General features: G+C 51.3%; 1 protein-coding gene and 1 long non-coding RNA gene across 3 annotated transcripts in view; both read right to left on the bottom strand.

Annotated features, from left to right (window-relative positions):
* Positions 1–847: 847 nt before the first annotated feature.
* On the bottom strand, positions 848–5,577 carry LOC147579750 (uncharacterized). Its single transcript, XR_015252066.1, has 2 exons — positions 5,045–5,577; positions 848–4,817 (listed from the first exon to the last, which is right to left on the bottom strand). It is a non-coding gene; the product is annotated as an uncharacterized LOC147579750 (long non-coding RNA).
* Positions 5,578–5,618: 41 nt separating this feature from the next.
* The window catches only part of SLC24A4 (solute carrier family 24 member 4), a 173,310-nt gene continuing 157,733 nt past the window's right edge, over positions 5,619–21,195 (bottom strand). For both annotated transcript variants that reach the window (XM_086708960.1, XM_086708962.1), the window contains exons 13-17: positions 18,173–18,339; positions 13,809–13,923; positions 9,583–9,695; positions 9,054–9,119; positions 5,619–7,872 (exon numbers count right to left, since the gene is read on the bottom strand). In XM_086708960.1, coding sequence (XP_086565086.1) covers positions 7,720–7,872; positions 9,054–9,119; positions 9,583–9,695; positions 13,809–13,923; positions 18,173–18,339 — 614 coding nt within the window. In that variant the 3' untranslated portion in view covers positions 5,619–7,719. The remainder of the gene's footprint in view (positions 7,873–9,053; positions 9,120–9,582; positions 9,696–13,808; positions 13,924–18,172; positions 18,340–21,195) is intronic.

Below are 21,195 nucleotides of genomic sequence, written 5' to 3' on the forward strand. Positions count from 1 at the left end.
AAAAAAAAAAAACAGATCCAGACATAACATTACCCATCATAGTGCCATAGATGTTTATATTCTGTTTCTCTCCTCGTCTTGTTGCAGATTGGGAACAGCCTGTGAGTCCGCAGAGGTGCCTCCGTCGTGCTCCGAGTAGGACTGATCTAGCTTCTCACTACTCAAAGTAGACCAGCAGCACTGGCACCACCTGAGAACTTGCTAGAAATGTAGCATCTTTGTCTCCATCCCATTCCTGCTGAACCAGGATCTGCTTTTTAACAAGCTGCCCAGGTGATTCACGAGCCTGTTAAAGTTTGTGGTGGCAGCTGAGGCAGGTGGGTCTCAGGACACTTGCAGAATGAAGGAATTAACTAGAAGCTCTCCTCCTAATCTCAGTGTCGCCTAACACCACAGCTGATGGCCTAACCTGTTCCAGATGAACAGAACCAGACATCACTGGAAGGGCCCAGTGCCAAAGTGAGAATGTGGGCCCCCTTTGCAAAAAATCATGAATTCTAGAATGGTGACAACTAAGATTGGGGCCCTTCTGAGTGTGAGGCCCTTGGTGACTACGTGGGTCGTCCCCTGCTCATCAAGCTGGCCTTGCTGACGAGGTAGCGAATGGTTGGCTCATTCCGAACTCACACGTGCTGGTCAAGATAGGTTACAAAATTTCTGCTTTGTTTTTTTCATTACTAATCATCGTCAGTAAAAAGCTCCGAGCCTCAACCTTTTTGAATTTTCTCAATATGCAACTAGAATGGTTTTAAATGGCCGTTATTCCAATGCAAATGATTCTTTCACAACGTACAGAGATGTAGGTCTGTTAAAACGTGAGTGGGAGCTCTATATAGGGAAAGACAACTTGTGCTCATTTATTTAATTGACAGTGTACAGATTTTGATATATTGCATTACAATACTGACTGCTAGGTTTCTCATAAAGATTTAGTTCATATTTACTCTAGATTTTTCTTCACAACAAAAATAAACTCATGCCAGTGTTTAGTAACCAATGATATCAATTCATTCAAATTTAATGACAGTTTTATTAAACTAAGAATCTCATATCACAGAGCATTCACAGTGCAGGTCACAGTTATTGAAAAAATAAATAGTGAGATAAATATATTTATTATTTACAAGTTTTCAACTCATTGCTCCTGCTTTGCCTGTTAGAATGAACAAGGATGGCGGGCACTGAGCCCCGCATGCCAGAAAGGTCTTGTGGGGGACTCAAGTGATGTGGAACAGCCCCAGAAGTTCTTGGGTTTGGTCGTTTTAAGCGAGTTCCGTCTGGACACGAGAGCCCCCTGATTCTCTCTACCTGCTGCTTGGTGAGTCATGGCTAGCCTCCAGGAAAATCCCATGGCCCTGCAGAAACCGTGCCCAGCCTACTTCCTGGGCATCTGCAATGTGCCCGGCCTCTCCTTGCTTGGCCTTTCTCTTGGCAGCTCGTGCCTCTGCCCACAGGCCTGGCCCCATCTGGCCGGCAGCCCTCTTTCCTCTCTAGGTAATCAAGGCTCTTTTTGTCTTCACCCAGCAACTACTCCGGCTTGGCGGCTGCTGGCCAGGAGACACACGCAGAAGGCACTTTGCTCCGAACTGGACATCCAGCCTCCCAGACTAACAGCCCCCTTAAGACGTTCCCCAAGGTCCGGCCACAGAAGCTCAGCCACAGCCTCTGTCCGCTGGGTCCCCAAATATCCTTGATCTAAGCCACGTGGAGGAAGCTTCAGGAAGTCTTTAACAGCTCCAAAGGGCACCTCTGGAGGGGAGGGCAGGGATGCCCCAGTGGACAGAAAAAAAACAAACAAACCCAAAACCCACTGGAACATTTGATTTGGAAAAGCACAGCTGCCTTGCCCACACCCTAGTCATTTCTGGTGTAAGGGAAAACCTTGCTCCTTCTTTTGAAAGGAGACTGTCCGTCTGGATAACTGGGAATTCCTATCTTGGGAATTCCGGAGCGGGAGCAGGGAGGGAGCTGTTGTCTGAGACCTTCCCTTTAAGCACAAAGGCTGATCATACCAGACCACGCCACTAGAAACCCAACTGCACGTACTTTTTCTTGATAGCTTTAAAAAAATTGTGTTTTCCAGTGGTGGGGTAGGCAGAGCACATACTTTCTCCAGGATTAAGGGTTTTATTGGCCTTGACCATGGAAAAGTCCCAACCAACATGTTACATAAAAAGCAACTGTTTAAATTCTGGCAACAGTGGGAATAGGTGTGGATTGTGTCCCTGTTTGTCATCAGGCTTTTAACCAAGGAGTGGCCGATCCCAGGCCCAGAAATCGAAGACACGGATAAGCTACACGAAATAGGGCTGGACTTTCAAGGGGTCCAGGGGGCATTTTCAGCTCTCAGAGCTGCCTCCCCTCGCCCCCAGTTCTATCTCGGGGTATTCGGGCCTCAGATGTTTCCGCAGACTGGAAGCATGTTCTTGGCCCCTGGCGCAAAGTGGAGGGCACCTGACCCCGACAAATGGGCACTGATGCCTGTAAGAGGCGAGGAAAACCTTGAACACACGAAGATAAAAGGTGACAGAAAGCAGGCCTACCAGCCCCTGTTCCTGTGTGTAGGTTTCACAGAGACAAATGGAACCAGGGTGCCATTTGTCATTGAAAAATGAGAATAAAAAAAAAAATCTCCATAAAATATCAAAGCTCTAATACCAGCCAGCTGGCTTCCTTGTTGTGATGGAAAAAACAGCCCCACCTGGGGGGGGGGGGCGGAATGGGAGAACAGCGCTTTTTGTCCTAATTTTACGCAGATGCCCACTTCCTCGAGGTTGGGCAGCATGGTGACAGGGCGGATAGTCTCCCGTTGGCTACCAGGCTTGAGTGACGGCCTGACCACAAAACCAGTATCCCAGTTTGCTTTCCTTATTGAGGAGCAAATACAATTACCTAAAGGTCTTTAAAAAAACATCTGTATCCCCGTGGTCTGTGCCCTTTGGGAAACGTTTTCAACAGCATGGCAACCCCGATGAGACAGGTTGGCAAGAGGCTGGGCTCGAAGTGAGGAACCAAACAAAATCTGTGTCCCACCCGTGGTCTCTGCCTCGTGGGATGGGTCCATGGGAAGAATCTCTTGTTCTGCCGCTCACATGACTGATGCAGTGGGGAAGGGTTCACCCAGTGAGGGAAGAGTCCTCTTCCTCTGCGCTTTGAGAAGGCCCGGAAGGAGCCTTCATGCTTGAGGGGCTCACGTGATCAGCTAGAGAGACCAGAAAAGCCCAAGTAGGTGTCCACACCCGGTGGGGGTGTCCAGACACTTGGGCGAATCCACCAAGAGGACAGGGGTCAGCGAGACGGCATTTGGGTGTGTATTCGGGGTGGGGTGGGGAGATGACAGATTTCCTGCCACCCAACAGCTGCCCAGAGAGTTTTCAGAAACTTCTGGAAGTTTCTATGGGCATGATGTGGCAACAAGGCTGCCAGGACACGAACCATCTCGGGTGCCCCGGACGCATCTGCTAACTGCCCCAAGGGGAGAAAGACCTACAGAATTGTGTTCAGAGGGCATTAGAGAGACCCAGCAATATTTAAATCACGGCACAGGGGAAGAACATCCTGAAGATTTTCACCCTAACATGCAAGTTCCTTGTTTATTGAAGTAACAAGCACTTGCTGAGAGCCTGTCACATACGCAGCACAACCATCTTTTCCAGGCAGGGAGGAACATGGCTGCAGGGGGAAGGAGAGAGGGGGGTGGGAGCAAATGGGCCACCCCCTCCCTAAGTGCCCACTCAGTGTCAGGGTCACAGCCCCATCAGAACATCAAGGCCACTGAGGAGCACCGGCCCAAGCTGCTTCCCTCCTGCTGGCCCCCAGGGGAAAGTCCCCAAACACGGCAGGTCCCCAAACACTGTTCCAGTGCCTGAACCCCACTGGCCCATCTCATGCCTGGGGAGGGAGGGCAGGGCACGGAAGCAGCTTCAGCCGCTGGTGCTGGGATTCTCCCCCACTTTTCCGCGGAGTGGGGGTTCAGAACTGACCCTCTCCCAGCCTATCACGCCTCTGTCCACCCCTACCTTAAGGAGAGGGAGGACCCTAGGACTCAGGTAGGAGAAACGCCAGGGGGACAGAAGGGGGTCGGCAAGGAGCCACCCTCACTCTTCCCGGATTCCCAGCACTTGTGTGGAGTCCGGCATTCCCTGAGTACCTGGCTCCTGCTGCTGTGGTCAGGCTTGCAGTTCCTCGTCTAAAGGGAAAGAGTGACAGTTTCTTTCTTGAGGACCTAGACCCCTGGGCAGCCCAGGAGGGGGGTCTTCGGTTGGGGACTGCAGGACTGCCCTAGAGTCATGTGCATTCCCCACCTGGTTTAATCTGGCTCTGGGAGGGTTCTGCCTTATCAACCGCTTGGGTCTGTAAAAGGAGGGGACGGACAGAAGCAAGAAACAGCCCTAACAGGTGCGGGGAGAGGTGGCGATGGGCAGGTGAAAACTCACAAGGGCGGCGAGGTCTGCGCACAGGGGCGAGAATCACAGAGACCGGCACACTGCAGGTCATGGGAAGGATAACGACAAACCTGTCTACAGCGCCCTTAACCATTAGTCTCTCCCTGCAGCTGACCCAGAACCTTCCTCCGGGGCCAGGTTTTCACCCACCTGTCCACGCCTGAGCCCGTAAGGGGAAATTCCAAACCAGAAATTGACAGGAGTCCCCTGTTCCCGATTCTACAGACATTTTCAGTCTCAGTTGCAACGGTTCGTTTTTCTTTTCTGCTCCCAATGAGAAGAGCTAAATTTAATTTTTTTATTGCCTATTTGTGATGCAGAGTAATTACCCCATGCTAATTAGCTTCGGGAATAAAATAAAAGGAAGTAATCCTGCGGAGTGATAAAAACATTATTTTAAGGGGCGCCTGGGTGGCGCAGTCGGTTAAGCGTCCGACTTCAGCCAGGTCACGATCTCGCGGTCTGTGAGTTCGAGCCCCGCATCGGGCTCTGGGCTGATGGCTCGGAGCCTGGAGCCTGTTTCCGATTCTGTGTCTCCCTCTCTCTCTGCCCCTCCCCTGTTCATGCTCTGTCTCTCTCTGTCCCAAAAATAAATAAACGTTGAAAAAAAAAAAAACATTATTTTAAGATGAAGGCCTAATTAATCAAGCAATTCTTTAAACCTGTGATGGAAAAATATTTAAATAAGAGACTTTTTCACTTACAGCACATGGCTTCCTAGTTACAATAAATGCACAGATCCTTTAAGGAAGCTACATTGGCACATTAGAGTCCAAAGAGAATTAGCCAGCAGGAGTGCTCTACGTACTAAAAACACTATTTTAGCCTCAAACTGCCAACAGCAGTATACTTTATCATCTCAGATGGACTCCGCTGAGGAAGAGGCAGGTCATTGGGATGTATTCTCTAAAAGCTACACAAGGATTCAGAGAAGTGAACACCAGCGGGGACACCCTCGGGGGCCATGTGGCCTGTGCCTTGCAGGGAAAAAGATCTTTTGGTCTTTACCAGGGGAAAAAAACGTACACTGGATAGAGATAGATATTAGGATACGAGCTGGGGCACCAGGAGTCAATTAAATATTTGCTGAAGTCTTAACTTCAACAATAAGAACCAACCACAAGGGCAAAGGCATGCCTCCGCCCACCCCCTCCCCCCCTCCCCAACCGAGGATGGCCGACCCACTGGCTGACCAGGGAAGGGTAATGACCGGGAGCCTGGCTCTGCTCTACTTACTGACAACAGACCTCGAGTCACCTGATCGCTCCGAGGCTAGATTTTCTGTTAAATGGAGAGACCAAACCCTACTTACATCAACAGGGCAATTTTGAGAGTCAAGTTGGAGACAGACCCACTCTGAAACCCAGAGGAGTCTGTAAGACCAAAGGGACCAGGTGGGCTTCCCTAAGAGGTCACAGAGGGCTTGGAAACCCTGCGTATCTGAAGTTGATACGAATGATCCTCCCGGCTCCCACCTAGCTAATTTCTTAGGAAAATCACCTTTGCCCTCCATGGAAAGACCACTGAGCCCAATCCAGGTAAAGAAACTTAAAGAGGAACCTTAATGTGGTGTAGTTACTAACACTGATGCGGATCCAGAACAGAAGCCCGGCGACGACGGTGTTCCCTCCCACCTTAGGCTTAGGCTCACTTAAAGGACACCAACTCGAACGCTCCCTCCTTCTGAAAATCAGGAGGCCCTAACAAACACAGCCACACATTCAACCTCGAGTCACAACCTTTGTGTTTCAGGAAGGAATGAGCTGTCGGTTTAGGCTCATCCCCGACGACTGATTACAGGTGAATGGCTAAAAACCTGTCCTCACACTATCACGGGCAGTTGCCATACAGTCTTCCGTGCAAAATATCCCAATATTAAAAGTGCATCAAATCCAGTAGACTTTTGCAATAGAAACGTTACAAAAATAAAAAAAAAAAAACCACACCTCTATATAAAATTAATTGTGCTTTCTTTTTAGAAACCACGGATGGTTTGTGTTCATAAATCTTTTTTAATATATATTTGAGAGCTACGAAGCAGGTGAAAATTATTTCCTATTTTTCTATTTTTGACTCAGCCTCCCGTCCTTGGCCCTTCACGTGGAGCCCACTGTAAGGCTCTAAAAATTCCAAGTTATGTTTTCCATACTCGCCTCCAGGTAACCAGACAGCAATTTTCAGGAAATCTCCCATCTTGTCATTAACTGTTACTGGTGATACACCCGTTCCAGCAGGCTATGGAATTTGCTGGGCATACAGACGACTGGGTCTTTCGACCGGGTGGTTTTGAGAGCAGCGCATTAACAAAGAAACGACAAACCCGAACCGACAGGGGTCCGCATCACACGGAAGGTCTGGAATGTATGGCTGTGAGCTTCCATCTCCACTGTGTCTCTGAATTAGCACCTAGGTAGATGTTAGTCTTTCACTCTCTTCTGTGTTCCAAACCAAAAGTCTTAGTGTCAGTGCGACATGATTGATACACATAGGATTCATTTTCCACGGGGTGTTACCTGTTCTTGGTCCCCGGCATGGCCTTTTTGTACGGAATGAGATTTTTCAAGTATGATGATCGACATGACATTTTATTTTTAATATTTCACTGCTCATTCTCCGAACGCATCAATGAAAGTGGTAAGGAAATTCTCTTTTCTGCGGCGAGAAGCAGTTTCCGTTCTTCCAGCTTTTCCAGAGAAAGGGGCAGAATGTTTGCCCTCGTGGCCCCAAACCCTCAGCAGATGGAGGCCTTGCCCCCTCCAAGGTGTGAGTGTTTCCAGCAGAAATGGGAGGGACTGAGTGTAGCACAGGCCGCCTCAGGGACTCACACGCTCTGGCCCAGAGGGGACACCGGAGAACGACATTCCTATTTTGCACTTGCCCCAGGGGACCTCACGTTCGCCGGCCACCTCACTTCTGAGGCTGCCCTACGACAGAAAGACAAACTGCACACAGATGTCCTCACTAAAGTGTCCGAGAGAGATGAGACACAAGTACATCCCTGCGGCTGCCAGCTCGGGGGTCTGCGAAGCCACTCCCATGGCGGCCCCCGAATCTTGCCTTGTGTGGGGAGGGCAGCACTCCGAGGAGGAGGAGGATGCCCAGCAGCCTGGCCCGTGACCAGACAAAGACCATGATGGCTCTTCCTTCCAGTGTGTGAAGGAACAGACGGTGGCCACCGAGGCAGGAGAGACTCGTGGTGGGGGAGGGAGGGAGAGAGGAGGCTGGCATCAGAGTCCAGAACAGCCCCCCGTGGGGGGTGGGCAGCAGCTCGGCTTTAATCGTCTTCTCGGCACATCGGCAGGTTGACGAAGGTGAAGACGTTAAACTCTATCATTATCGAGAAGCACAAGAAGACGGCATAGAGGGCCAGCACACAGACCCCCAGTTTCCGGTCAAGTCTCCATTTGTTTAGATGGATGCCGAGGACCTGGAGGGACAGAGGACAAGCAGTGGCCTTGGGGACAGAGGAATACAGGGAGGCATTTTACCAGGGCCACTATACACAAACTAGGAACTGCAGAACTTTCTCCAAAGTGTGGACAAGGGCAGAGCGGTACCACAAGGCACATCCTGGGTCTGGTCAGACTGAGTCCCTGAGGGCTTTGAGACCCGTCTGATGGAAGGGCGAGTCTTGCCCTTGACCCAGGCCTGCTGGCTCCAGGGACACAGGCAGCCGCCCCCTCTGGGCTGGCCCTCCCCGAACAGACACACCACTTTGCTCAGGACCCATGTTCGGCACCGAGAGCCGCCCTGCCTGGACTTCCTCTAGCAACAACCAGGGACTTTCTCTGGGTCTTCCCTTTGCTGCAGAACTTGGCATCCTCAGCCCCTCTCTGGGAAAACTTCTGATGCATCTACTGGCTCACGGCTTGGCAAACTTCAGCTTGGACCACCTTTTGGTGTGTGTGTGTGTGTAGACGGGCTTGGGGCACATCCTCATTCTACATTCTTTCTAGACTCTCCCACACTTCACTGCCTTTCCTTCTCATCTCTGATTTGAGACTTCCTAAGGACTGGATCACAGTTACCCCATCAGAGCAACATGATGTGTTCTACAGAGACAGACCGATCTGGGTTCAAATCCCAGCCTTGCCACCTCCTATCCCTGGGATCCTGGGCACGCTTTCTCGAACCCGAGCCTCGATTTCTTCCGCACAACGGGAATGGTATCATCAGGTGGCTGTAAGGACTGAGTAGCATAAGCAGAGGTAAAGTGTGTGGGACAGACGTGTGGGTATGTGGGGTGAGGAGGCCTCAGTATGAGGGTGTCCTGGTCCCGAGGCCTGACAGCCATGCTCCCCACCTGTCAGCTTGGATGGACAGGGGTGAATTTCTCTCTTACTGGCACTAGTGAGGGGAGACAGACTGGGCCGTGGGGATACAGGGAGGTGGGTCACTTGCTCTGGTGACTTCTGGGTCACTCAGGCAAAAATGTGGTGGTGGGGGCCAACATTCTTGGCACCAACTGTGTCTGGAGGGACCTGTGAATTTGTGTTTGCTCATTTTTATGCCTCACTGCCAAGGGGAGGAGGGAGGGCTTTCAGAGACTCTGCAAGTGACTGTGGATCCCATGGAACGACACGTAATTCTGGAACCGGAAAGACTCACGGTGAGAGCGACGGAGCCCAGCAACAACACCACGGAATAGACCAGACCCCGGCTGTTGATCTTCACCTGGAAAAACAAACACGGGTGCCCTGAATCTCTGGGCTGCCGGGGCCCCCATTCTGAGAGCCTGGCGTACCCCGGTGTATTCCTTCCCCTTCCAGAAAGCACAGGCGGGTGTTCGCGGTGAGCACATGGCAGTGGAGGGTCAGCCAAACGTGGGCTTAGGCCTCGGCCCTGCCTGTGAGGGAAAGGACTCGGAGGGGACGTGCACGCCCACAGGCTGCAGTGTGGGGTGGCCGTCCCGATGTGTGCTCAGCACACGGGGGCTACACATGGGCTTCTCCCCAACAGCTGCTCCTCCGGCTGTCCCGGAGGCCTTCAAGGAAAGGGGGTGCCAGGGTGCCAAGGGGAAGGGGGCAGCGCGTCCCCTGGAGCTCTCGGCTGGAACAGGGCCAAGGCCACTGTCATTCCCCATAAAGTGCTCGTGTCTGGCGTCCATCTGGCTTATGGGGCAGTGAGAGGAACTTACCGTGGACCCATAGTTAATAACCATGGTCTGCAGGCCCCAGGGTATGCCGAGTCCCACTAGGATGTCAAACACATTGCTTCCTATGGTGTTTGAGACCGCCATGTCACCAAGGCCTAGAGGACAAGGGACATGAGTCATTCACTGAGGTGGCCGGAAACCCCTATTAGCATCCTAGGAATCCCTTCTTCACAGACTCCGAATTTCAGAAACTTTTTATGAAGTCTAAATCCACTCTATGAAGTCTAAGGGGTCTCTTAGGGACCGAATTGTGACCCTTAAGATTCATATGTTGGAGTCCTGACCCCTAATTCCTGGGAATGTGGCATTATTTAGAGATAGGATCTTACAGGGATAAACCACTTAAAATAAGTCATTAGAGTCAACCCTAATCCAATATGATTGGTGGGGGGTTTTTTTTGTCTTTTGTTTTTTGTTTTTTTAAGTAGGCTTCATGCCCTGCATGGAGCCTAAGCAGGGCTTGAACTCACAACCTTGAGATCAAGACCTGAGCGGAGATGGAGAGTCGGATGCTTAACCGAGCCACCCACACACCCCCCAAGACGACCGGTGTTTGCTGATGTTCTCCAGGGGCTCACTGCATGCTTCACCCTCGTTGAATCCTCCCAGTTACCCTGGGAGGGAGAGGGCACTGTCCGCTGTCTCACGTGGCAGATAATGGAACTGAGGATTGGGACATGCCCAAGATCACACAGTTTGTGGGCGGTCCAGCATCCTTCACCCCGAGCCATGATGTGTACTTGTGGCCCAGGTGATGGTCCCATGACCTGGGCTCAGAGGATAAGCTGTCAGGTCCTCCGCCCTCATGGCTTCCGCAGAGTGAATTCTTTCCTCCCCACTAGACTAGAAGCATCTTCGAGGCTAGGGGGCCATGCCGTCATCCCCTGCTTCCTGCCCAACCAGCCAGTGTCATGCTGGCCACACAACCTAAGGACTTAATGATCGTGAGGGGTAGGAAAAGTGAGAAAACAAACGTTCACAACTAACACTCATGCTGGCTCACACCTGTTCTAGTCCGGCCTCTGAGCTCTCGTTCAACGTGAGCGTCAGAACCTGGCACACGTACAAATGTGTGTGCAATGAACACGCCCGAAACACAAACGGCCCCAAGCACACAACCGCTCTTGTCACCGAGAAGCCTGCAGCCACCCAGGCCGGCACCTGGACGGTCGGCTCACCCATTTGACCACCGGTGCCGCTGCTGGAAGCCAGGTCCCGCCCCGCCTCCTGCCCTGTTGCGGTCCTTTGCAGACCTCCGGGATACAAGGCCTCCCTCGACACTGACACTGTCTTAAGTGACTTGAAAATAGTGGCAGCTTGGTGCCACTGGGGGCGGAAGCTCTGGGAAATCAGCCTTCCCGCGAATGCAGCTGCTGTTTCGAGCCAGCTACTCGCCCCCATTGTTCGATGGGTCGATGCCTGAGTTTGAGGGGCACCTGGGTGGCTCAGTCTGGTGAGCGTCCGACTTCGACTCAGGTCACGATCTCACCGTCTGTGAGTTCGAGCCCTGCGTCGGGCTCTGTGCTGATGGCTCAGAGCCTGGAGCCTGCTTCGGATTCTGTGTCTTCCCCCCTCTCTCTGCCCCTCCCCCACTCGTGCTCTGTCTCTCTCAAAAATAAACATTAGAAAATAAAAAATAAAAAAAAAGATGCCCGAGTTTGAGAGGACGAGGGTCTCTCTGACGCGGTGGCCTTCCTGCCCCACACAGGTGCTGCATATAGAGGAACCTTATGGCAACACTTCTCAGTCTTCAAGAGCACAGGACTCGCTTGGGGGCCTCACTGAAATGCAGATTCTGAGTGGGTCCGGGGTGGGCCTGAGACTCTGCATGTCCCACAAGCTCCACACACAGAGCCGGGAGCCTTCAGGGAGCCGAGGGCGCCCTATCTCCGCGTGCTGCGGGGTCTGCTTGTGGGTGGATAAGCAGGAGTTTCGGTGCCCTCTCATGAAGAACCCTGATGTTCTCATCAGTGGGGGAGGGGCGGAGGGAGCCGGAGAGAGAATCTCAAGCAGGACCCGTGCTCATCACAGAGCCCAACACGGGGCTCGATCCCACGACCGTGAGATCATGACCTGAGCTGAAATCAGGAGTCGGACGTGCTCGAACGACTGAGCCACCCAGGCGCCCTTACGATGATACACTCCACCCCTGCCTCGCCTTTCCTCGGTTTCTGTGCCCCCACACTCCACAGGGCTCACTCTGAGATGACGTCCTCCCTCAGAGCCCCACTCAGCCCCAGCTCCCAGAGCCCCCTTTCTGACCTCACTGGGGCCACCCCCTCCCCAGGCCTTAACCTTCTAGCATCAAGACCCCTGCCCCCAGACAGCCCGGACTCTGCGGGCAGTTTCTTCAACTGCATTCTCTTGCCCCCTTGACCTCCCATTGTATCAACCCAACAACCCCAGGGCCAGGGAACTTGCCCTCTCTCATCCGTGTGTTACTGGCGCTGGTGTGACTGAGTCCCACCCAACTTTGTGCCACAGAACATCAGCCAGGCCCTTGGGGCTCACTGCCTTTCCTATTCCTCCCTGTACTGGCTTGAACAGTGCCCGGCCCCGCAACTCACGTCTGCCCAGCACCTGTGAATTGGGCCTTATTTGCAAGGAGGATCAAAGGAAGGTGAAGTCATAACTGAATTAGGACGGGCCCTAATGCAGGGACCGGTGTCCTCGTGAGGACAGAGAAGTCTGGACACAGACGCACACAAGGGGAAGACCACCACATGCCCACGGAGGCAAAGACCGTAGAGACACAGCCTCAAGCCATTCGGTCACCATTACAAGCCAGGAGAGAGCCCTGGGACAGACCCTTCAGCCTTTGGAGGGAGCATGGGCCTGCTAACACCTTGATTTTGGACTTCAAAGTCTCCAGACCCATGCGACAATCAATCTCTTGTTTCAAGCCACCGAGTTGTGGTATTTTCGCTATGGCAGCCCTAGGAAATGAATGCACTCACCTCAAAGGTCACTCAATCACACCCCGTTCGCCTCAGCTGCTGTCCCCACTGTCCCCATTCTCCTCAAGCCTCCAGCCTACGCCAGCCACGTTCCCACACTCCTCTCCCCTCAGCTCTTATCTTCTCAGGACCGACCGACCCCTCAACCAACCCTTTCTCCTAACTCGGAGGAATGAAAGGTCCTTGGCCGATTTTCCAGAGCCGACTTTCTCGTTGGGGACTTCTGTCCCCTCTGAGGTGTCATTCTGTGACCTCCCGCCCCCCCTCCCCAAATTTTCACACTTTCGTTGGTGGATGAAGATCTATGGAAGTGCATGCTGGGTTGCTACCTCACCAGTGGAAACAGCCTTTATTCACTGCCCTTTACGGCTCTTTTGTTCTGCCATTAAACAGCATACAGGTTGACCCACGTCACATAGTGAGCCCTGACTTTAAGAATAGGAAAACAGAGGCACGTGGGTGGCTCAGTGGGTTAAGCATATGACTATTGATTTTAGTTCAGGTCATGATCTTGTGGTTCGTAAGATCGAGCCCTGCATCAGGCTCTGTGCTGACCACACGGAGCCTGCTTGGGACTCTCCCTCTTTCTCACTGCCCCTTTCCCACTCTGTGTGCCCCCCCACCCCCCCGCCTCTCTTAAATAAATAGATAACCTTAGGGATGCCTGGGTGGCTCAGCTGGTTACACGTCCGACTTCGGCTCAGGTCATGATCTCACGGCTCATGGGTTTGAGCCCCGCGTCAGGTTCTATGCGGGCAGCTCAGAGCCTGGAGCCTGCTTCAGATTCTGTCTTCCTCTCTCTCTGCCCCTCCCCACTCGCACTCTCTCTCTCTCAAAAATAAACATTAAATAATTCTTTAAATAAACTAAAAAAAAAAAAAAAAATAGGAACCAGATATAGGATATCCCTGCTTTGCCGTCCTGGGACCTGAACACTCCTTGTTACTGTTGTATTTGGTATAAGAAGTTGGAGCTTCAGCTCTGTTCAATGTCGCACTGGTGACTTTAGAGCAAGTTCATTTTTATCCAAGTTTGCACAAGCAAATGCTTCCCAAGGGCTGGAGGCGTTATATCTTGGTAGTATTCTCTCCACGGATGGAATCTGCTGCATGATGCTTTCCCACCATCAGCTGGCTCCGTAGCAGGACTTATCAACTACCAGGCAGAAGAGCCATGAACTAGAACTCCGGTGGGGGCCGGGAGCCTGCATGGCGATGCTCACAGCTGTGGGGGCCGAGGCACCGTCCTTACCTTGTCTCGCCACGATTAAGCTGGCCATGCAGTCCGGAACACTCGTGCCTGCCGCCAGGAAAGTGATACCCATGATGACATCCGGGATCCCAAGCGTGTATCCAATAATGGTCACCTGCAGAAGACGGGGGACAGGAACTCACGGAGGAACACCCAGACCTTTGCTTACTCTGAGTGTTTTCCACTTGAACCACAGCACTGCTGTTTTATTTACTGTTTTCAAAAGCCTAGCAAACGCAGTCAGATGAAAACAAAAGTCACCTACCGTTTCTCAAGACCCACAGACAACCACTATTAACACTTTTCATGAGCCCGCGGCTCTCAAACTCCAGCATGTGGAAAATCTTCTGGGGAGGGGGAGGCTGGTTACAGTGCAGACTTCCAGGCCCCACCCCAAGTTTCTGATTCAGGAGGTCTGTGGTGAAGCCCAGAGTTTATATTCCTCACAAGTTCCCAGGTGGCCAGGACCCTCAGGCTACTTGTCTGGGAACCCGCTTGAAAACCACTGCTTTACAAAACATCCTCGACTTTCTCTTCGGGGTGTGTGTGAGAAAAAAAACAGAATCAGATGACATTATCGACACAGATTTTGCAGCTACCTGTTTCATGTAAGAATTGACTGTGAACACCTGTCCACCGCACATTCTCAACCACGACACTGTCTTAAACTGATGCACAGATTTCATTGCATGGCTCTGGAGTTTCAGCGCATCCCTCACCAGTGGATATCGAGGTGGTCTCTTTCCCACTGCGTATAAGTGACATTTATGGAGCACTTGCTGTGTACCAGGTGTGTCACATGCACGATCTCAGGCTCTCTATTATCCCCCCCCCGCTGGGGAGGGGCCACTCTCGGTGTGTTCATTTTATGCCCCGGGAAACAGAGGCTCAGAGAGGTTAAGCGGCATTGCCTGTGGGCACGAGGCTGGTGAGCCGTGGAGCAGGGGTTCTGGGCCAGGTCTTTCCGACTCTAAAGGCCATGCGCCAACCTCAACACCACGCACCTTGTGTGTACAGCTTTGAGTTCTTACTGCCTCCTTAGGATAAGCTCCAAGAAACAGAACCGCCGGAGGGAAGGACATGTGAGCTTTGAAGGATCTTGACGCTCGGTCACACAACTCCCCTGATAAACGCCTGACACTTGAGAGATGGCTGGGGCCCTGAGTAGCAGCCAGATGGAAAGCCCTAGAAGCATCTGGATAACCCCATTCAAAATACTCATTAGCTCTGGCTTGCTTCCCCATCTAAAAACTGGGAACACTGGCATCTCTTAGGGTAGTTCACATCTTGATGGATGGCTCCAATCCCAGTGAACAGTTGTTTGATTTAGACAAGCTGGTTGGCTTCTCTGAGCCTCAGTCCCCTCATCTGTAAAATGAGCTTGTTGATAAAGATTAAATGAGAAAGTGTGAGGTGACCATGCCTGGCCGGTGCAAGATGTCCGTAGGTGTATGTTTCCTTTCTCTTTCAGTCATTCACCTTACAATCCATAGGGGCAGAGAGAATGAGGGTGATCAGATTCACAGAGCTCAGAGAGCCCCAGATGAAGTAGGCTAAGTGCAAAGCTCAGCCCTGGAATGTAGTCAGAGCATGTGGACTGCAACAACATCCCTCCCGGGACAAAGCTTTGCAGGGGGGTTTGAAGATGCCCCACCTGCTGAAAGACGGTACCCAGCTCAGCATCACCAGGTACAGGGCAGAGCGCACACTGACAGGCCCGCCCTGGTCTCTGCAGGAAGAGACACCGAGGAGGCCAACATGGTCTGCTGATCCATCAATCAATGTTCAGTCTACCTTGGCCATGATGGAGATCTCCCTAAGTACAACCAGGCCATGGCCGACTTGCTTTCAGTGAGGGATGCCAGACATCATAAACACAGGAGCCTGGGTTATTCTGATGTTATTGGATGTCTCCATTTTTTTTTTTTTTTCTTAAATCACTGAACTGTGTGGCTAAGAAGCCAAAGGATGGAAGAACAGAAGGAAGGCCTCGTGTGTGCGTGCGCCATCCAGGGTGCTTAGGACCGGAGAGGCCACCTGAGTGTTGCTTTGCCCTGGACTCCGGCCCTGGGCTCTCGGAGCCCACCTGATACTCAGGCTTCAGAAAGGGAAGCAGAGCTGAGTCCAGACTCTGGGGCTATCTGTTGCGACCTAGTGGAAGTCACGGCTCCCCTCCGGTCCTGAGTCTCCCCAACTGTGCAAGGGAGCTGGACACGGCAATCCCTTTCGAAGGACCCTCCGTTTTGACACTGGCATTCAAGAATCATTTCCCCTGAAGGCTTAGGGGTGAGGGATGTAAAAGCTGGTGGGAATAAGGGGTGGGCAGGTGACCCTTCACTGCTCCCTGGCACACCGGTCAGGACATAAGGAAAGTAAGCTCGTGTCCCTCTGGCCAGCACTTCTTGCTTCCGTAGAAATGAAGACTAACGTGGGGTGCTGTGAGCTATACAATTTCTACTATCAGGGTCATTCCATTCCCTCCAAACTAAGGCGGGTTGACGTTCAAAACCGTAGGTAAGGGGGCCCCAGCAAAGCGGTTCCTGTGACCCCGGCCAAGCCGCTGCCATGACTCTGCTTTAAGAAGTGTGGGTGGGGTAAGTCCAGGTGGTGTGGATGAGGGTGCTGTTAAATGTCCTGCCTCACTGCCAACTAATAGAGTGGATTTCAGAATACTACTGTTTTCAGTAGAGAAGAAAAAGTCTCACTCAGTCATGAATTTGATCTTATGTAATTCTCATAACCCACCCGAACGTCATGGAATACTTTTTTTTTTTTTTTTACTTGTAGTTGTTAGTTTGGGAATGCACTTTAATAAGAGAAACCACTGGATCCTTTTTATAGAATATAAAGATAGGCTGGCGTTAACCCTATTCAGAAAAATGTCAATTTACAAGTGCAATTCATTTAAGGAATCGTTTTCATGATCTTTGTCCTCCTTTTCTGGGGGTGGGGAGGGTCGGAGAGTAGCTATTTTCAACTCCTCCCACCCCAACACACACACACACACACACACACACACACACACACACAGCATCTATAAGGACTTTAGCCTTTATCTGAACAAAGCATGGAAGCAGCATTGGCTGCACCTTGTGGTGCGAACAGCTGTTAGCTTCGGCGGTGACTGATCTGTCATGCTCAGACCACGATGCCCGAACAGACACTTCCACTCTCCCAATAACCCTGTGAGGCAAGGATGATCGTCCCCCTTTCGTAGAGGAGGTGACTTGTGGCTCTGGAAACTGAGTTACCTGAGTTCGTGGCTTGTGAGTGGGAGATCTACGATTCAAATTCATTTCCATGTGATCCCACAGCCCTTTTCTCCCCGCCACACTGCTCCTCTGGGGCTAAGGGAAAGGCGGCCCCTGTGCCTCTCAAACCAAGACTCGCTGCCCTCTGCAGCTGGCGTCAGGCATCAGGCGGAGAGTGAAATGTCTACACGTGTACCACTGCGGTGTGAGCTGCTGACAGGTGAGCTTTCACAGCAACAGAAACAGCTGTCTGTCACTGCTCTCCTGCTCCTGGGCTCCCTACATGGAGCAGAAGGGGGGGACCCCATGGGGTGGCACACGGAGCAAGGGGGAAGGGGCTCCTGCTTGGCCCGCCCCAGGGGGCTGTCCCACGTGGTCCAGAGGAGCTTACAAGGAACTGTGCCAATGCCTCTCTGCCTGCAAAACGTCTGTCCCCATGGCATCAGAAAGCTCCAGTAGGAGACTGATAGGCAGCTCAGGGTCACAACTGAGATCATGGACTCAGGGCCCAACGCTGGGGACTAACCCCAACTCTAAACATTACTGATTATGTAACTAATTGTGCCCTAGTTGGTAGTCGTGCAAGGGAGCTGATGACTCCATCTGGATGCCTCAGTTTCCTCCTCTATAAAATGGGCAAAATAAAAAACACCTACCCCATCGGGTTGTCATGAGGGCAGGGGTTCCAGAAAGGGCTGCCTTGTGTTGTCTCCCTCACGTTCCCCCCAGGGACCCTGGAGAGGAAGGGGGCCTAGTGACTAGCCCCCCAGAGATCCTTATACAGCAGCCACATCACCCCCGCCGTATTCCTCTTTGCACGGCACCCGGGCAGCATGTCTCACAATCTCCGTGTGAAGGTCTGTCTCCCTCAACGCGCCCCAACTCCTGCCTGGAAGGCAAGCACCACGCGATGTCTATCTGGGCGCCCCCGGTGCGCGGCACTGCCCCGCGCTCCTCTGCTGAACCTTTCTACCCAGCGACATGCCAACGGCTGCGAAGGGAGGGACTTGCACAGCAGTGCCTGAGGCCGCTCTTTGAACCCAGCTCTCCCAGCCCCCAGCAGGTGCCGGGCAGGGGCTGTGCCTACAGTCCGCCCTCGCTTCCTCCACTCACCAGCCACACCATCAGGTAGGAGAAGACGGCAATCCACAGCGTGGCGGTGATGAAGGTGACCATAAAGTACTTCTCCCAGCGGGGCTTGCTGCAGTTGGGGATGGTCACGCACAGGAGGAAGATGAGTGGCCAGGTGAACACCCACTTGGCTTTGTCCCCTCTTGCCTCTGCAGGGGGGCGGAGCCGGGGGCGGGGTGGGGAGAGAAACACATGCCGGGTTATACACCTGCCAGTCTACCTGTCCGTTTCGTTTCTCAAGCCGAACAAGACAACGCCCCCAGTGTGAGCCCCTGAACTCAGAAGTACACGCCTCCATAATGGCACCCTGGAGGCGATCTCAAAAAGACAAGCCGGTAAGTGTTTGCTGACCGAATAACTTCCGTCAGTCCAGATCTTTCGTTCGTCAGATTAAAGGAAAGCGAGACCCAGAGCCGGAACGGATTTGCCCAGGAAAGCTGGAGGGGGGGATGTGGGATACGGTGGGCTCTGCAATCAGACCCGGGTCGGTGTTCAGACGACCTTGAGCAATCCCATAACTCCCCCGCCCCCCCCAACGGCAAGAGTTGTAGTAACAACAGTGCTATAATCAGTAGACGGAGTCTTTGCTGTGTGGAGCAGGCATAGGGCTAACTAAGCACTTTGCCTTTTAGTGCTTTCTTCATCTGTTGAGCGGGAATGTTTTCTGTTTCTTGGGTGTTCCAAGAACGACATGATGTACACAAAACACACGCTGCGGCATACAGTAGGTACTTTGGAAACCTCAGCTCCTTTGTTCCAAGATCATATGCTCGGCTCGTTGCAAACGTGAGACTAAAGTGTGGGTGTCCTGGCTGGCAGGTAAGACCTCACTGGCCCCTACCGACAGAATCGACAAACAATTCATCCATGGAGAAGTGGCTTCAATAAGCCTGTGTGCAAGCCTGGTGTCCTTAATTAGCCACTGAGTATGGGTGCACATGCAGACTCACAGTCAGCTTGTTGCCAATGAAACAGTGGAGGACGGACTTCTGAGGAGTCTCTCCTCCATAAAAGCAATGAGAACATTGGCAAAAATGGTCAGATCCAGCCTTTTTCAGAACTCTGGAAATGGACCAAAGGCTTGTAGTAATCCAGGCAGAGTTCACTTAAGAAAACTGGCTGCATATCAGTGAGAACAGTCAGCTTTGTGGAGTGTTAACTTGCTCTTTTTCCATTCCTTCCCACCAGCTCTGGAGTAGCCTTGAAAACCATCATCCCCGGCATCTGCCGCAGGGAGTGGGACAAGGCTGGAGTCCCTTCAAGTCCATTCTGGGAGAACTGGCATCTTCTGACCTGTCTGGTGGTTTCCTGGAAGATCCCACTTCCAAGGCTGTCTTTATTTTTCCTGCATCACAGCTCAGCCAGTGTGAACAGCTTTTTCCTTGGAGGCATTTGTTGAAAAGAATCAGAGGCAACTCCTGAACATCACAGTGTCCACGGGGGTGGATAACAGTTGGGACAGACAATAAGCTGACCAAACAGCTTAAAAAAACAAATTGGGGAATGGGATGCCTAGGGAGGGCTTTGAAAAGCTCCTACATATCTTGGTACCTAAAGACCAAAACCATATGCCCATGGTTATTCACATGCTCGGTGAAGATTTGAGAATGCCCTAAGCTGTCACTTCTGCCTCAGGGTGAGCCTCTGAGCAAGCAAGGAAGTAAAGACTAAGGTACATTTGTAAACTTCCTGCCTCAGTGTTGAAGGTACGCCTCCAAACACACACAGAACTCATCAGCAAAGCCTGGAAGATTTGTTTTGATCCAGGCATCTAGAGAAATCTCTGTGCAATCATTAGATGACCCTCAAAGAACCTGGAAGCTATCTCAGGGGCTACAGTGAAGAAGAATACAGATTTTACAGAATTAGCTGAGAAAATTCACTAAACAAACATCACCAATAAGCAGTGGCAACAAGCAGCCCTGGGAAGGGAGAAGAATCTGATGTCTAGCATCATCAAATTATCATTTTAAATGCCCAGTCTTCAACAAGAAGAAATCATGAGACATGCAAAGAAACAAGAAAGTATGGTCCATACATAGGAAAAAAATCAGTCTATAGAAACTATCTCTGAGGAATTCCAGACACTGGATTTACCAAAGACTTCATTTTTTTATTAATTTTTTAAAATGTTTATGTATTTTTGAGAGGCAGAAAGAGACAGAGTGTGAGTGGGGGAGGGGAGAGAGAGAGGGAGACACAGACTCCAAAGCAGGCTCCAGGCTCTGAGCTGTCAGCACAGAGCCCGATGTGGGGCTTGAACCCACGAACTGTGAGATCATGGCCTGAGCCAAAGTCGGAAGCTCAACCGACTGAACCACCCAGGTGCCTCTATTTTTTTTATTATTATTTTAAAGTTTACTTATTCATTTTAGTAATTTCTACAGCCAACGTGGGGCTTGAACTCACCACCCCGAGACCAAGAGTCACATGCTGTACTGACTGAACCTGCCAGGCACCCCTAGACTAGGTGGTTCTATAACCACTCCACAACGGAAAGAAATTAGAAATCAACAACAGAAGGAAAACTAGAAGTTCACAAATATGTGGAAATTAAACAACATGCTCCTAAATAACCAATAGGTCAAAAAATAAATCAAAAGGGAAATCAGAAAATTCTTTGAAATGAATGAAAATGAAAATACAATATAACAAAACTTATGGGATAATAGGAAAGGCAGTGCTTAGAAACTGGTAGCTATAAATGACTATATTAAAAAAGAGGAAAAATCTTAAATCAATGACCTAACATTTCTCCTTAAGAAACAAAAAAAAGGGCACCTGGATGGCCCAGTCAGTTAAGCATCTGGCTCTTGATTTTGGCTCAGGTCATGATCTTGTGATTCATGGGTTCGAGCCCCATGCTGGGCTCTGCACTGATAGTGTAGAGCCTTCTTGGGATTCTCTCTCTCTCTGCCCCTACCTGCTCGTGTTTTCTCTCTCTCCCAAAATAAATAAACATTAAAAAAAAGAAAAAAAAAGAGCAAATTAAGTGTAAAGAAAGC

This window comes from Puma concolor, chromosome B3, assembly GCF_028749965.1.
Source record: "Puma concolor isolate L17-30 chromosome B3, mPumCon1.1.hap2, whole genome shotgun sequence".
Classification (NCBI taxonomy): domain Eukaryota; kingdom Metazoa; phylum Chordata; class Mammalia; order Carnivora; family Felidae; genus Puma; species Puma concolor.